This window comes from Numida meleagris, chromosome 1, assembly GCF_002078875.1.
Source record: "Numida meleagris isolate 19003 breed g44 Domestic line chromosome 1, NumMel1.0, whole genome shotgun sequence".
In the NCBI taxonomy this organism is placed as follows: Eukaryota; Metazoa; Chordata; class Aves; order Galliformes; family Numididae; genus Numida; species Numida meleagris.
This window is the reverse complement of record NC_034409.1, coordinates 6,835,311-6,853,180: the sequence shown is the minus strand read 5'-3', so window position 1 is coordinate 6,853,180 and position 17,870 is coordinate 6,835,311. Positions and strand designations below refer to the sequence as shown.

Here is a 17,870-nt window from a genome sequence, read left to right as displayed (position 1 = left end):
TGGAGCCCCCAACACAAGAAGGACATGGATTTATTGGAGCGGGTCCAGCAGAGGGCCATGAAGATGATCAGAGGGCTGGAGCACCTCCCCAGGAAGACAGGCTGAGAGAGTTGGGGTTCTTCAGCCTGGAGAAGTGAAGGCTCTGGGAAGATAGTGCTTTTTCAACATGAGGGTAATCAAACAGTGGAATGGTAGCTTGAAGGGGATGCAGGATCTCCATTCCTGAAGGTGTTCAGAATTTCACTGGACATGGTCCAGAGCATCATGATCTAGTTGTCTGTTGGACATGGAGACCTCCAGAGGTCCCTATCAACCCATGAGAATCTTTAATGAAGTGTCTGTGTCATAGTCATGATACGCTACCTTTTTTTCCTCAAGCTCAGTCATCTGTGAAGATCTGAAGTTGAATTCCCTTTGTCTGTACCTTGTTCTTCCCTAAAAGCTTTAATAAATAAGTGGAAGAAAAATGAATTGAAAATTATTTTTAAAAAAACCCTCTACTTGGACCAGCACTGTGGTAAAGAATTGTTTTTCAGTGGATGCAGTAGTACTATTCAAAGAGCAGTCATCACCCACTGTAGAGAACAGTGTTGCTCAGTAGCTAAGTTCGTATTCCAGAGCAAATTCTGAAGTCTGGTTCAATCTCTTCCCTTGGTGACAGTGGGGAAGAAAGGGAGGAGTTATAGTTTCAACAGATAAAATTTGTCTGTGATGGTACTGCTGGGTACCACTGTAATAACAGCATTGGTGTTTACAGTATTGCCCAAACTCTAGTTCATGATTCTTGATAGGGGAGCCCGTTCCTAAAAGCTGTGAAGGAACACAATGGCAAGGGCTGAAGTACTGTGGATCTTTACTCAGCCTGGCTCCAATAGCACCCTTTTTCCTTGGGCTATCGGACACTGTGGTTTCATTTGTTCCAAGAAATGACTGAGTCAGTATGAAATCTCCATGAGAACAACAACATGTTGTTTGCATTATTTCATTAGGACGCTCCTCTGCCACGTGTTCAAGATACCCTTTAGTGGCACTTTAGTCCTTCCCCATGACAAAGATACAAAAGTGGAGAAAATGCTACATTCATGACAGCAACGAGCAGAGAACTTAAAGCAGGGACTGCTGGCTTGAAAATTCTCCTTGTTTGAAAACATTTTAACTACCATCTTTACAAGTAGTTTAATACTGCTGCAACAGGAAGATTAGCCAGGGAGAAATTCTTCTTTCTGACTTTGTATATTCAGTGGCACTTGTTGAATCAGTTGCAGCGTTTCTCCTGAACAATCAGTTGCTCTTGTGAGCTGCATCAGTTTTCACTTACGACTCAGAGGAGTGGGGAGAGAGAGAAGAAGAGAGATGAGAAGTAGTTGTTTTTTCATTATGTTCTTGACAAGAAATCCAGCCCCGCATGAAGGCCCATTCCTGCAGAAGACAGTGAGCTGTCTTCAGATCTGCTGGGGATTTGATCTGATTTATGGCATGGGTGGTTACCACAGTACGGCTCAGATGAACTGGAACGATGAGGTCCCACTTCTGCCTTCTTCCGACTACATTCCCACTTATTTTTTTTCTGTCTTCGTGCTTTCATAACCACACATCGAGCAATCAAAGCTATTCTGAATTTCATTAAAGAGAAGAGCTAGCAAGGCAATGTACAGGCTCCCCGAGGCGGCTGCTGTGATTTAGTTTTCCATGCAGACTATGGCAAGCAAAGTCATTATTCCACCTTGGGCACATGCAGCAGATAACCTGGCTACTGCTTGTTGTCACAGGATGACCCTCAGGCCCTGGTCACAAACACAAGCTGCTGTAACATGTTTGAAGTACGAGTCTTAGGACATCAGTCAGGCTCCCATTGTGTTAGGGACCACATGGACTCAGAAGGGAAAGATTATTTCTGCCTTCAAAGAGCCTCTGAGATTGAATGCTGGCAACATGTGGGGCTATACTGACTTCTCTGAGCTCCTGAGCTGATCCTTCATCTTTGCTGAACAGACTGCAGAGGAAGTATTGTTAATGCTTTTTGTGCAATGATTTTGTCAAATTGTTAATGTGAAAAGAATTTGGAGAGTGCAATTACTTGGGACTCCTTGGTAATTGCCAGCCAGCACTGTGTCAAAAGTCTGTGTACAAAAATAGCAAAACGGTCAACTTTTGTTACGTGTTCCCTCATCCCATTTGTGCAACATTTACTCCCAAGGATGACAAATTCCTTCAGCTGGAACCAGTTTTCTTTCTTTATCTGCTGGTCATAGTAGACAGTTGCTCTGAGATCCACGACCAAGTCTACAATAGCAATACTTGCAGTAATAACATTCTTTGTATTTTTGCTCTTGTTGACTTTTCACACACCTCTCAGTTGTATGATGAACAGTATTTTTCTCAAGAAAGTCTTTTAGTAGCTGTATAAAAATGCTATTCCATCTAGTTTGGTGGTCTGAGAACAACTGCAGAGATTTCTGCGGTGGTGAGATTTGTGTCTTCCATCAGTTTGCTTGCAGACTTAGAAACGAGACTGAGAGGCCACCAAGTGACCAGATGTTCAGTTCTCTACTTATACCATATGGAAAGCAGCAATTAGAAGTGCCTACCACATCTGGAGACTCAGTTCAAAGTACAGTGTTGTTTTTTGTGGTATTTTTGTGTCAAATTCGTAGATATCAGATGGATGGCATAGACTGTTTCTTTAGGATAGGCTTTCTAAAGTAATAACTTTGATATTTATACACACAAATGGCTTCTGAATGATAAAACTGTGAAACGCTGAGTTTGACCAGATTTGGCCATTTAATTTTTTTTTGTTGTTGGCTTGATAATTTGATACATTTTCTTTGTAATCCTCTTCAGCCTCCATTTTTAGTTGTGGTGGCACTTTTAAAAAAGATGGTGTCTTTTTATTTCAGTCTTCACAGAAAGATACTGCACTGCTAACCATGTGGATAAACTTCCTGGTCCTAGGGACTGGGTCCAGATTCTTCAGGATCAAATTAAACTGGCAAGAAGACGGTTAAAAAGAGGCTCAGGTATGTATAAAAATAGGAGGAAAAACTTGTGAGAGTAAAATTAAAATCTTACAGCCTTTCTGTCCGCAGAGTTGTTTTTCTTGTTGAATGTAGTTGTTGTACGTGTTCACTCTATGAATCTGATCTCTCAATTTTAGCAGGTTTCTGTGTAAAGTACAGGGTAACAAGCTGAGGAGCTGTTTTTGCAGCCCAGTTAGCTTAGAGTCTTTCTCAAACGTTGTCTCCAACCTCTGTCCATTAGCAACCAAAAACTTCTTAGAATCATAGAATATCCTGCGGTGGAAGGGACCCATGAAGGTTATCGAGTTCAATGCCTGATTCTCAGGGCAGCCTAAAAGTTAAGAGCATTCTTCCTAGTGTTCTGTGGAATCTGAGTTGTAAACTAGCTGATCCAGCCAGGTTGCAGGGAGAAGCTTTAAAGTTCTGTGTTATTTGGCCTGAAAAGTCGCTTACTGTACTGTTAGGACACAGCCTAAATTACCTTTCCCTCCACACTATGTATATCTGGAAGATGAGTTTTCTCACATTCCGTGTGAAGGAATGGACATAACTGTAGCAAAAAAAAGAACAACCCACACTGATTGTGCTTGTGAGGACCTACCAAAGCATAGGAGTGAGCTGGCCAGCAGTGAGTAACAAGTGATTTCAGTATGGATTTGCAGCAAAGTTACTCAGCTTTGTAGGACAGCATACATGCTTGATTCTGGGACTAGCCCAGCACAGTTAGCTCAGCAGTGAAGGCACAAAGTGATGCAGTTCCAGCACTTTGCCCGTGAGCTCTCAGTTGAGTTGACAAACAGCAGTGTGCAGTCTCTAAATCCCCTGTAGAGTTCATAGAAATCTGAAAGCAGTATCACTTGATTAATGGATGTGTAATTACTTTATAAGCCTTAACTAGCCTCCTTCTCATCTTCAAGCCTCCTATCCTACAAAGAACTTTCTTTAGCTTTGCTTACTTTTCATAGAATCATAGAATGGCTTGGGTTGGAGGGTACCACAGAGATCATCTAGTTCCAGTCCCTCTGCCCTGGGCAGGGTTGCCAACTACTAAATCAGGCACTAGATCACTTTGCCCTTCTAGTGTTTCTTAAGGCTCTCCTGTGGTCATATTTCCTGCCCATCTCTCCTTTGGAGCATCTGACACCTGTTAGCATCCGTGAGCTTAAGGAATGGAAAACCCAGTGGCTAAGCAGGGGATGCCAGAGGTTCCCCTGGCTCCAGAGAGGTGAGCTAGACTGCAGGAAAACAGAAGAATGTTTCTCTCCAGCTCCATGTGTCAGAGAGTCGGCATTTTCAGAAATGACACGGGACTGGGAAGGAAATGCAGATTATTCAGTAGCACAAGCTTCCCTGAGTAGAGCAGCAAACCACCGCTAGCTTTAACAAGGGTTTCCTGTGCATGCTGTGGGAGGGAGAAGAGAGGGACACAAGATAATCTTGTTAAAGACAGTGTCAGATTAGTGATGTTGTACAACATGACTGCTTTCTGCCCTTTCCAAAGGCTGGCTGGGCAGAAGGATGGAAGCACAGTGGTAGGCTCTGACAGGTGAAGGGTGCAGTGTGGGATGTGGGAAATAGAGGGTCTTTGGGTTGTCTGCAGAAGACCCTCAGGAAAGAGGACTGACCGAATTTTGTTTAGATTTTTATTTTCTTTCATTCTTTTTATTTATTTGCTCTTCTTGGTGCCTCTGCTGGATATGAATTAAAATGACAGTGGAGTTCTGCTTTTACCTTTTAAATAGTGCTTCCATCTCTGGTCCTTTCCTGGGATGGGGACATCTACTTAGAGGTTATTGTCTCCAAGTTAGCACGACTATGAAGAAAAATAAATAAGCTGAATTTAGTGAAACTCCAATCTCTGCAGAGGGAAGCTAACACATCAACCATTACGGGAATGAGTAGAAAACAGAAATGTACCTAGCAGAAACTTACCTTATTTACTAAAAGAAGTACATGGTAACTGGATTGCTGGAAAAGCTCTATTTTTTTTTCTGATGTTCAGTTTACTGACTATTCCCTGAAGTGCACTGTTTTCTTTCTGCCGTTTGGACACAGGCAGACGTGTTCTTTTTTATCTAGCAGAAGTGATTGAACATGCTACTGTTGCTCCTGTCCACTGCTTGGAGGTTCCCCCTTCTGTGAGGGAGCCGCCAGAGCTGATCATGCCAGCACTCTGCTTCCAGTGCAGGCTCAGCCACGCTGATTCAGTGATGGCTCAGACTAACCCAGCCTGACCTTGCACTGAAGCAAATGAGAAGTGTTCACATGTTCGCTTTCCCAGCCTTTGTGGCAGAAAAGCAGTAGATAGCAGAAAAGAGGAGCAAACAGATTGCAATAACATCTTCATCTTGTTGAAACAAGATTTTTTAGTACTTGTGCTAAATGAGATACGAGAGACGTAGATTTGATAAGACAACAGATGCATCCAATCCCATATTTTGTTTTCAACATTAGCAGGTGCATAGGTAGGTCTACAGAACCAAGGGTAAACCTGACTGTGTGGGAACTGTGCAAATTTTAACTATTAATTGTGAAGGATTTCCAAAATTGTCAAAGCTGTGTGTAACTTAGAGAGGGCAAGATGCGAGAGGAGGGCAGGGATGGAGAGAGGTTTGATCTGCTTAGAGGAAAAGATGTTCTCTGACTCCATGTGGCAAAATGTTGCTTTTGAGAACCTGAAAACTACTGGAATCACAGCCACTGAGCTAAATACTTGTAGTCCCTTGGAAATCCCTAAGGGATTTGGACTAAGGTGTCCAAAGAACAAATCTGAGCCAGCATTAAGCTACATTGATCTGAGACTTTCTAAGCCAACTTGAAATCTCTTTCTAATTTGTTTTGTTGCACATGCTTTACCTGAAAAAAAGTTTAATTTCGTCTCTTTATTTCCCAGAATCCACAAAACAACTGTTTAGTCACCACTGAGTTGTGCTATATTTGAACAGCAGAAGAGACAAGAGGCAGGCTTTCCATTCTGTTTGCCTTCCCCAGAGCCATTTAGGCCATCCTCTGATTAGTTTTTCATTTCAGACCACGCAAGAAGACGCTGTACTCATGAGCAGCCCTCTCTGCTTTATCCTGTGAAACATTATTTCAGTCTGATAACGTAAATCCTGCTCTAGCTTTCAGTGATATTAATAATTTCAAAGAATTCTAGTGAAGGAGTGTGGTGGATCTGTTTTATGTACCTCTTTCTTTAGGGTATGTTCTCTTGAGTATTCCCAAATCAAATGAAATCATGATCACTGGATGATAGATGCTGTCCAGCTTCAACCTTATTTATCATGTTTGTCTCATGTCCTAGAATTAGGGACAGAAAAGCTCCCTACTTGGAAAGCTAATAAAAAGAACACTTAAAAATTGTGCTTTCTAGAAAATAGTTCCCCAGTGTAGATTCTGAAAGGTTGTTATCCTAAGGCAAATAAAAATTCATTTAAGTTCTAAATCAGTGACAGTATTTTTCATAGCTGGAAATATTATTTTTTAATTTATTTATTTTGCTTTGGCTTTTTCTCAGTTCCTTTAGATTACTGCCTGAGATCTGAGACTTGGGTAGGTTTTTTTTTTTTTTTTTTTTATTTGTTAGATCTGAGAATAAAGCTGTCACCAGCATTAAATTTTTATTGGCCTTGTTCAGTCTGTTCAAAATTTCACAAGTTGGCTGTCACAGAGGGGAGAAGAGACTGTGAGGTTAATGTTACAAACAGATGTTATAATTAAAATTAAATAGTATGATAATATTCTTCAGCCCTGACTATTGGCCCCATTTTGTGCCAGCAGCACAGCCTAGTGGGGCGTAGCTTCATAGTGCCAGGTCTATCTCCTCCCAGCACAGAAGCTGAGCCCACTTGGCTTCTGGGATCACATGGGAAGTGGCCCTGGAAGGGAAGAAGTCAAAGGAAGCCACATGTGTAGTATTTCCTCTGTGAAAGCAGTGTGAATTACTGTGCAAATTGCCTTGTGATTTACGCAGTGTGTTTCCCACTGTGTGGTCTTTCCACCTACAGAGAGAATATGGGTAGGGGACTGGTGGCCTTGCCAGTGTCAGTGCAGGGACAGGCGACCGTTAGCATAAAGATCTAAGGGCAAAATCAGAGGGAACTGACTTGCTGTTCATGTCGTTCTGTGCTAGACAGAGTATCCAAGGCTTTTGATTACTAAACTCTTCATCCATTAATAAGCAGTAGGTCAGGGGCAGCACATCTCTTACAGTCAGTTCTTCCTCCCTTTTTATGTTCTGAAGAGTGTAAGCCATTATGCTGTAATGTCTGTCCATTGCATAGCCAGGAAAGCTGATGTTGTATGACTAATGCTCCTGAAACGGAGGGTAAGAGCTGTTCATGCAAAGTGATTACATTGTGCTTAACCTGGAAGCTTTTGATTGCCATACTCAATAAGGGAAAACATAGCACTGTTGGAAAACATGCTGAAACTTTTCAGGCAGAATTAATTTAAATAAATTGCATTCCGTGACATTTCATCCTTGAATTGTTGTTTAAAATCAACATTACCTTGTTGCAATGTAAAATAGTAGGAACAAAGGGAGAAAAAATGCTTACACTCAAGAAATGTGTCTTTTCTCCCAAATTCTTGTTCAAATTGCTGCTTCCATTGCCTTGTATGAGGACTTTTGTTTTGTTTTGTTTGCTGTCTATTTCTCTTCATCCTTCTGGTTTCCCTGGCTTGTGGTTTTGATATAATATCTCTCTGTTGTGGGAGATCATGTTGATTTTTCGCTTAGCAATAGATACAAGACCAAGAAAGATGTAGGATATGAGTCCAAGATGTGGTACAGTGCTTTTGCGGCCAGTATCTTAGGTAAAGATAGCAATATTAAAAATAAATTACTTTCCAGCCCTAGGCATACATGTACTTCAGTCCAAGCAGCAAAACAGCAAGTGTACACTTAATGAACATGTACATCAGAATCTAAACAATTTTTTGGGAAAAAAAAAAGACCTCTAAAGAAATACGACTGTGATTGTTTTGCAAGAGCTACTGAGCTCTAGCTGTGCAGAGGACAGAAAGGAGTCTCAGAATTGCCACAGCAGGGTCTATTCCTGCTTGCCTTGTCTTGCAAGCTGGCTCGAGACACTTGAATTTTGGCTGGCAGTCTCTGGGTGTGGTTGTTGAAGGCAAACCTTTCCTGCTTGGAATGCAACCTGAGAAGATGCTGGTTTACATCCATGTTAGGAGGTCAGGGTGTTTGCCATGTGTTTGTGAGCAGGAGCTTAGCTGGTCATACTGACTTGAAGCTGTGGTTACGTATCCAGTTTCATAAAACAAATGCAGACGGCTACTGAGAAGAGTAAGTGGGTTCTCAGTGTTTCTGTCTTGTTTCCACTCCCTTTCTGGCACTGGCAAAAGGATTCATTCGGCTGTACTGTCTGTTTTTACCAGTTCTGATCTCTGTGACTGTATGAACATTTGTGCTGGCACGAGGGACAAGGCTGGAACAATTGGTGATGAGCTGGGTCTCCTCTTTAGTGCCGTATCAGTATTGTAGTGTTGTGCCAGATTAAAATGGCCAGGTAGTTACTTTTGTCATCATCACTGTTGGTTCTGCAAATTTGGAGACTCGAGTCGTTACCATCTGAAAGGCAGGTACTTCCTGGCCTCCACTTGTTACTTCATTCCCCTGGGTTTAAACCTCAAGTTTAGCCAGGTGTGAAAAGGGCAATAAAGTAGAGGGATAACCTCATCTGTAGGGCTAAAACCTACCACTTGAGTGGACAGCATAGTTGGCATGAACTCCGATACGGATAGAGGGAAGATTTTCAGACCATTGCCAGCGTTTTCATCTTGTTTCCTCCATTTTCATAGCTTGAGTCCCACGGGACCATTTACTGTTTTTCATCTCTTGTATGCTGAGTGGACCATGCCTCAGAACTGCTTGGTGCAGGTGCTTCTTCATAACACACCAAGAAGCTGGCTTCAGAATGCCACTGCAGTAGGATATATCCTATCTCTTCTTTCTCAGCTGCTCACTTCACCACACTGTCTCCTTTCTTGCTCATTCATCACTGTTAGTCCAATCAAGATGCAAATAAACATGGAGACAGAGAATCATGTAACCTTTTAGATGTGGCATTGAAGGACACGATTTAGTGGGCATGGTGGTGATGGGTTGATGGTTGGACTAGATGATCTTAGTGGTCTTTTCCAACTTTAATGATTCTATGATTTTCTTCTCATTTATTCAGCTCCATGTTCTTCCCAAAATTAAAGATTTTTGCAATAAGCTGTACCAAGCACTTAATTTCTTTCTGCACGGTGTACCACCTTCTCATAGGAAGCAGAAAAAGCTTCAAGGCACAATCAGAGTAGCTTGCAGGTCCATGTCATGTACTTGTCAGGGCTCTCCACTTAAACCTTCCAGGGGAGGAAAGCTGTTTAGTACAAGGGTTTCTTGTTTCCTTCCTCTCTCTACAACTACTTGCAAGGAGGTTGCAGTGAGGAGGCTGCTGATCTCTTTTCTCGGGGGACAATTGATAGGACATGAGGAAATGGTCTCAAGTTGCTATTGGAAATTAAGAAGAATTTATTCACAGAGAGGTTGGCTAGGCATTGGACTAAGCTGTCCAGAAACATAATGAAATCCCCATCCCTGGATGTATTTAGGAGACACATGATTGTGGCAATAAGGGACATGGTTTAGTGTCGAGATTTGGGAGGTCATGTTGATGACTGGACATGATAATGCTGAAGGTCTTTTCCAATCCAGGTATTTCTATGATTCTTTAGTTCAGCGAATTTTGTAGAACTGAGTAGAGCATATAACTAAAAACTAAACTGGCATCCATGCAAGTGAGGAAGGGTAGCCGAGGTGGCAGAAGGAAGGGAACTGTAATGTAGCTCAGCAGCTGGATTAGTTCTTCTTACAATATCCTCATAATGGCATCAACTCAATATCCTTTTGTATAGCTATAATAAAGATGACCAGGACAGTTAGCTTAGTTTCAAGTGGGAGCTAAAGTAAGTTGCTCAGGATATCTATAGCCTTGGTCAAAACTTGATGTCTATGAATCATGTGCAGTGAATGGATGTGATAAGATGTATATCCACCACAGTGATTGTGTACAGTGTCAAGGACTTCTTCTTTATGACTACAACTAGTTTGCTTAAGTGCTCTTGAAGATCTCATTGTGTTTTAAAGGCTTTAAATATCATGCTGAATTGTCGAAAGACAAAGGTAATAGGATTTTGAATAGGACTTGTGTACGTTTGACTCCTAACTCCTGGTGGAGGCCTGTAATTTACTCTGGGTTCAAACGCACACTCTAGAATACTGCAGTCTAACAAGTTACTGCACATCTGCTGAACCAACTGAAATATCTTTGTGCCTACCTTTGGCCAGCAGCAAATATGAGATGAGCAAATTAAGCTTTTTAGCCTTCTTTTACCGTGGGCTAAATTAAGTCAGATCTTGCACAAGCTATGGGTTAAAAGGATGTGTGTGTATCTACACTGTAATTGCCTGTGTACCTGCATGGTTACATGCTTTTGCTGGGTGCCCACTTGTACTTTCGAAGACATTCTGCCCTGGCATATCCATTCCTCCCCAAGTGAGCTTGCCTGTGGTCACGGGAAGTTTGGCTGCAGAAATGAGAGTATTCACACTTTTCCCTTAGGAATCTGATGATGGCAGCTGCGGGAGGATCGAGCACCAGCCTTGGGGGCTCCTCTTCCAAGGGCTGCTGGGGCTAGCTTGACAAACAGACTTCTCTTCTGTCATTTTCTGCAATGATTGCAACTCCCCTTACGTCTTGAAACCTTAAAATGAGCCAGTGTCACTCCAGCCTTTTGCTGGCACAGCTGCTTATTAATACCAAACTCCCCCTTCTAAGTTTGCATTTTTATTTTATGACCTTTTTCTCCAAGCATTGAGTTTTTAACTGAGCAATAGCAAATTGAAGCTGAGGACAGTAGATAGAAAATGCAAAATCACTCTACATTATGTAGCTTTTAATCGCATTCCTGTATTCAGTAAAAGTAATGAGATTTCTTGTTTATATTTGTAATCAGCAGAGGCAACTGACTATGATGAGAAGCCGGACATTTCTTTACTACAAACAGGTAAAATGCATTAAAATTTTTATCAGCTTCCAAGGTGTGTGTTTGTTTATTGCACAGCAGCATTTTTCAATAATCCTGGCATGCCACATACAGCTGGATAATTGCACAGAGGACCCAGCTATCTGAGTTTTCAGTGCCCTGTATTAAAAAAACAAATGCACCAGAATCTTACAATTTCCCCCTCTATTTCGTATTCATAAAACCTCAGGGTTCATGGTAGCAGCTAAGCTAATAAGGCCGGTAAGTTACCATGCTTATTCTAAACAGGGTCTTTTGCTCATCCCTGATATTTCTGGGAGTTTTTTGAATTCTTAGCAGCATTATTGGTAGGGACAGACACAATGATTTCTGTCGAAGCATCCGTTCAGTTGTGCGTGGTATTAGGAATAATATTGTAGGTTTACAGAAGGGTTGCACAGACAATTTTATGATGGTTAAGTGTTGTTTTACTTTTTCTTGTAGAGCATTCACCCCACCCTAAAGCCTGACAGTTGTTAAAAGCAGTGGCCTTGGGAGTAAATATCTTTGCACTGAGGGTGAAATCTTTACCACCCTCTCATTAAGAGTCAGTTCATTAATAGGCGCTCTGGTGGTAGGAGATGAGCTCCCAAAATTGAGTGGAGGCAGTGTTTAGGGAGATGATCGTTTCCCTGTCATTTCACCAGGATGCAGCCTAATGCTGACAAAGCCAAGGAAAAAGGAGGGATGCTGCAAGAGACGCTACAGATGCTGCAAGACCTTTAGCAGATGAATAGGGTCAAGGATTGCAGTTCATTATAATCAGATTCTGAAGGTGTAACAACAAAGGGTGGCTGGAGATGAGCTGTGCCATTTGTGTGACGGTCAGAACGTGACTGGCATCGGGCTGCTGAGCACGGGGCGTAGGACCTGGAGGCTCAGGGTGGTTGGGAGAGCAGCAGCGCAGCATCTGCCTCGGCAGGATCGCTTCCTAATCTCTCTTACATAAGGGCTGGAGAAGGAGCTTTCATCCACCAGCGCTGCACACTGGGGCCAGAGCAGCAGCTGCCAGCCGCCCAGCGCGGCCGCTTGAAATCCTGCTGTCAGAGCACGTGCAGTTACTAAGGAATAGGACCAGCGAAGCAGCGGTGAGGACAAGCAGCTATAGTCTTGTGCTGGCAGAGACCCAGTGGGGGCTGGGAGCACACGCTTGCTGTGAGCCGCCGTGCTGCTTTCTTGGCCAGCCACTGAATATTTCAGGGTACTATTGTGATAATAGACACAGGAAGCTCTAGTTTGAAAGATCTCTTCCAAGTGACATCCTGTTTGTTTCTTTTATCAGGGAGGGAAGCAATTCCACTGAAAGAGAACCCTAATAAAGCTTGCTAATGCTACGTAGTGTTATCTTTTCATTGCTGGTGTAATGGTGTTAAGGAGCAGAATTATCGGATTGCTGTGCTTTCCTTTGAGGCAGCTTCTGTAGCTACTACCTGCATCTGATGTTATCTGTGGAATGAGTGTGATGAGATGGTTGTGGCCGAGAAGATGACTCACATTCTACTCTACTTTCAGTCTGATCGCTCATACACCTTTGAGCATCTGTGCATGCACACAGTTCTTGAGCTGCAGTGTCCCTCTGCATGTATACGTCCCCATACTATCTGTGGAAGCTTGCCTAAATAAACCACGCTGCTGTTTGCGTTGGTGGGGGAGGTGATGCTCACAGGCTGCACGCCAAGCATTTGACTCACACCCATTATTATATGTGTGCAAGAGTCTCTTTATAGTACGTATCGATGTAATATCATACTGTTCTTGGAAGCAAGTGATTTAAAGCGATATACAGACAGCCTAATGACAGTAATTACAACGGATAGCCAAAATGCAGATGCTTTCTATCTAGGAGTGTCACATCAGAGGTGAAATGTAACTTTTACAGCGGTCTTTCCCTGTCTTAGTGCAGCTGGTTTTATAGAGGATGTTATTGACAGGGCGTTAAAAGAGAGCTTTAATGTGAGGTATTCAAGCTGTCTGCTCTGTTTGGCTTGAAAACTCTTTGGGAAAGAGTTTGTGTGTTTGTGCAATGGCTGCTCTGATAGCTGACATCTCCAGGAACTATTATGAGAAAAATCAGAAACAAGCAGTGGTTAACGTGGTGTGGTGATAGGGTGAAACCAGTCTGAATCAGGTTGCACAAGGAGAGTCTCACATGAGGATGGACTGGGAGAAGTGGTGGGGTGCTGGAGCTGCTTGGGGCAGACATCAGGTGGTCTTGAATGACAGAATTGTTTGAGTTGGAAGGGACCCTTAAGGGTCATCTAGCCCAAGTGCCCCGCAATGAACAGGGACACCTACAGCTAGGTCAGGTTGCCCAGAGCCCTGTCCAACCTGAGCTTGAGTGTCTCCAGGGAGGGGGCGTGCACCATTTTCTCTGGCAACTCAATCCAGTTCCTCACCACCCTTACTGTAAAGAGCTTTTTCTTTACACCCAAACTGAATCTCTCCTCTTTTAGTTTGAATCCATTTCGCTTTATCCTATCACAACAGACCCCGCTAAAGAGTCTGTCCCCTTGACCTTCAAGAAGTGGACAAACTTGTGAAGTGAAAGCAACCACAGTGAGTTGAATGAGTGGAAACTATTGGTGCAGAAAAAGAGGAACTAGGCCATCTTTCATCTGCCTTTTTTGCTCAGTCAACACCGCCCATGACCCAAGTGACATTATAAATGGGATCTGGGTATACGTGGGCTATTGATGTTGCAATTCTTCAACCTACACGTTTGCAGATCACAGCCTTTGTTTGAGTTGAAAGTCTGCTTGCTCTCATCTCTCTTCATAGTTGGTGGGGAAAGGAGTAAGTTCAGATCAGCTAAGTTTGTATTTGGAAGTGACTCTTCTTTGGCACTGGGAGGACTGTCCTCTGAATGCAGTTAATTTACCCAGGTGCCTACAGCCAGGTTTGAATGTGCTCCCTCCCGGCCCACAAACAGCAAAGCTGTGGGCTTTGGGTATTTTGTTTGCAGAAATGTCCTTGGAACTTGAAATCCTTGTAAAAAACATAGCTGGTGTATTCTCACAAAACTAGGGAAGGTGTTTGTGCCCAATTATATTTTAGCACTTCAGAGCAGGAATCGTGCTCCCGATTTAAAATCACTGTAGATGCTAAGAGTGCCTTTGCTTTGAAGGCTGATGATTGAAGGGTGTTTAAAGAAAATTGGAAGAACTGTGGCAGTTAAAGTTGCTGGGAACTTTGACGGAATAACAGATAAATCTTCAGAAAATACCAGAAGAATTTGTCTCGAGCAAACCTTATGAAAGCTCAGGTCTCCCACAGCTTTTGCACAGACTGACACAGCTGTTGCTTAAGCTGAAGTCTATGTCCAAACCTGAGCTGAGACGGATCAGACAGCTCCCAGGCTAATCGTTGTGTGTAACTGAGAGACCGATTAGCTCCTCAGTGATGTGGGAACCGGAAAGGTGTGAGATATCTCTTTATCAGGCTGAAGACATGGCGGCTTTCAGAATCTGTCCGTGTCAGCTGTCATTGCAAAAACAAAGCTCACCTTATTTTGATCTGTGATTTACACTAAGTGTCTGGATTTCACATTAAAAAAAAAGGCATAACCATAAGTTCTGCATGTGGAAACAAATTCAAGCCAGCTGTAGCACCCTCTTCATCAATTCTCATCTTGAAAATCACATTTGGAATAGATACACAGCCGAAGACCATGAGCCCTTCTTGTACCCATGTTCTGGACCGCAGCTGTGCCGAAGGTTTTTTGTATGAATTCTCCACATTGGGGTTAATTTCAAGATGAGAAATACTTTTGATATCCCTAAAAGAATCAGAGATGGTAACATCCCAATCCTCAGGTCCAGAGGTGATACGGCTTTGTGAGAAGATGATAACAATCTCTTGGTAAAGAAACCAACGATAAGAAAATAGCAGCGATCCAATTCTATGGAGGTTGTCTCCTTTTCTCTCAGAATACAATATCAAGAAAACGAAGCTTCAAAAAAAAAAAAAACCCCACTTTTTTGAAACCTTAAATATAAATCCTTTATTGTAATATAAATCTTTATCCTTTCAATGCATGATTGTATGAGTCTTCCCTTTTTCACTGGGTTGTATTTGCCTCTTAGACTGATTGATGTCTGTCTGCTGTTTGCCCTGTGTTCTTTGCACTGTAGTTGTAATTCTTCTGTCCATCTTTCATTGTTCTGTTCAGGAAAAAAAAAAAAAAAAAACGCATTCTTAAAGTGGTTTCAAAAAGACGGGTTATAATCATGCAGCACACCTGCTTTTTGTCATTCTGCCATATGCATTTAGACTGCTGTGGCGTGGTTTTTTTTTTTTTTCTTTTCCTCGTTTTTTTTTTTTCTTTTCCTCGTTTTTTTTTTTTTTTTCCAAAGAACATCCAAAAATACGCGCCCTGGGTTTCAAATCCACGCGGTGCTTTTTTCACTCCTTCGGAATCGTAACTTCAAAGCGGGATGCGTTGCAGTGCAGTCTGCGGCGCGGCCTAATGCAGCACTTCACCTCTGAAGTGGGGTGTGCTGTATCTACAGTGGAAAGACATTGCTCACAAATTCAGTATTAAAAGAAATCCCTTCCGTTTGCTTCTCCAGGCGGTTGGGTTCTACTCTGGGAGGAATTCAGCACTCGCTGAATTCTACGCTCTCCGCAGCGGCTCAGCCCCACGGCAAATTAAGATGAGAATTCAGATGTGTCATTTCTATCTTTCGCTTTGCTTTCCCAACAAACGTCTGAACCGATTTCTTAAGAATGTTTTTACTTTTAAGCTCGCTGCTTCAAACCCTTCCTTCCTTCCCCCAGGTAGCCTGTTCGACACCACAACAGACAGCCTGATGGACGCCAGCCTCGATTTTTCTGTTTAAATTCTCCATCCTGCGTCAGTGGTTTTAGCAGACACGAACCTCCTCTCGTTTCAGTAACGTTGGTGCGAGGTCGGCGCGGGGCTGTCGGCACCTGGACGTCCACACCGCTCTCCCTTCCAGTTTGTGTTGTCTCACGCGTTTTCCCCGTAACTTCAAATACCAGAACCACCAGATTGTTGCGCTGTTTTTCACCTTAATTAAAGACGATTTCCCTCCGTATCATGCATTATTTAATCGGTGTGGGATCCACTCTAACTGAAGTCATTCTCTTGCCTTCGTTTTCTCTTTGCCGTTGTACCCTTCCACGTGGCTGTATGCTTGCCAGCAGTGTTTCATCTTAAGCTATGCAGAGGTGAATCAACACAGTTGGATGACTCTTCCCCTCCCTTGGGACCGTGGTGGCATCTCTCTCCTTCCCGACCCCAAGGGGCTCGATGAGCACTTAAGAAGTGAAGCACTTTGCTCTTGTGCATATGCAGACCCACCTTTCCTTTCTGGCTGCTGTTTCTCTGTGTAGAGACCTGTGGTACAAACGGCCAGTCGTGTATACCTGTAACTCAAAGGGCACGGTTGGACTTAGGACAAAAAAGATCCAGATTCGTATCATCAGCATCCATTTCTGGATGTGTAGCAGGGAGAAGTCGGACCTCAAGCAAGCTGGAGTTCCCTTGTGTGGCCCCAGTGTGATGGCTCTTGAGCGGTTTTGTAGTGCAGATGACTGGAGGAGACCATTCTCTCCCTCTTTCTCCCCCAGCTTTCCCTACCATCTCAAGATGTACTACTTCGCTAATTTCCAGGAAAAGAGTCTATACGCTGTGGTTTTTCACCTGCTGCCCCTGGGGACAATATTCACCCATTTCAAAAGAAATAAATCCTAGTCACAGACTGGCACTCTGTTGATATCTCGGTAGTCAAGATCACTGAATTGATCAAGAAATTGCACTGCCCTCTTAGACATGGAAAGTGTTCATCCTTTCAGGTCAGGGCGAAGGTAAAATCTTACACGGCCCTCCATGCAAACTGCTGCTTCTGCACCTTTCAACAGCACTAAATTCACTTTAAAAACGTAGGGAAAAAGTCGAGGAGGTCTTACCCGCAACATCTATCGACCAGCAGAGAATTCCAGTGTGTTCCCTGCGATTCGAGGGAGAGATTGCTATAGCCTTCACCATTGTGTTTCATTTTCCTTTGTGTATTTTAGGTGCATCTTTTCTTTCCCCCCTTTGAAACTATTTGGCCTTTGAGTGTTTCAACTGAAGTGCTATTACAGAGTTGATTTTTTTAAAGTATTTAAAGATTTAGTTCTCTTTTAACAACCCTTAAGTCTGTTTCTCCGAAGCTGCTGAATGCCCACAGACGACACTGTGATGCGTTCTCCCAGCACCCGAGAAACCAGGCTCCCAGCCCTCCCCACCCACAAGGATGTACTTTTAGGAATGACCGTGTCTTCTCTAAAACTGTGGAATATATTGAATGTGCACTGCGAACCTTAACAAAGTCTTTCCTTCCTCATGGCTTGGAGTTGTCTGCATTGGGCAGGGGCGGCGGTGCCCCGTCGTGTCCGTGTCGTAACACTTGGGCAATGGAATCTGCGTTTTGTACATTTTGGAGATTGCGTTTGTGTTTACTTAACTGTGACTACTGTGCAGACTTTCTTCAGAAATCTTTTTATAGGGTTTATTAGAAAAAAAAAAATCATTCCATATTTAGGTAAAAATGTCTCAATCTTCTGTATATAAGTTTTATTAATATGTAAATATTTAGATATTTTTAAATTACTATGTTCTTAATAAAGCGACAAGGGACTAGTTGTGAACTGGTGTATAACATTGTGTTGTGTTATCAATCTCTGGGAAACCCTCTTTGTCAATCCAGAAAGAAAAAACACCCTACAATAAATGACTTTAATGGAACGTGC

At 42.8% G+C, this 17,870-nt stretch overlaps 1 protein-coding gene across 3 annotated transcripts in view; it reads left to right on the top strand.

Moving 5' to 3' along the window:
* Positions 1-17,870, top strand: part of BEND7 (BEN domain containing 7) — a 47,210-nt gene extending 29,340 nt beyond the window's left edge. For 2 of the 3 annotated variants that reach the window (XM_021384402.1, XM_021384400.1), the window contains 3 exons: positions 2,901-3,020; positions 11,046-11,096; positions 15,891-17,870. In XM_021384402.1, coding sequence (XP_021240077.1) covers positions 2,901-3,020; positions 11,046-11,096; positions 15,891-15,952 — 233 coding nt within the window. In that variant the 3' untranslated portion in view covers positions 15,953-17,870. The remainder of the gene's footprint in view (positions 1-2,900; positions 3,021-11,045; positions 11,097-15,890) is intronic. The other variant, XM_021384401.1, reaches the window with a different exon arrangement.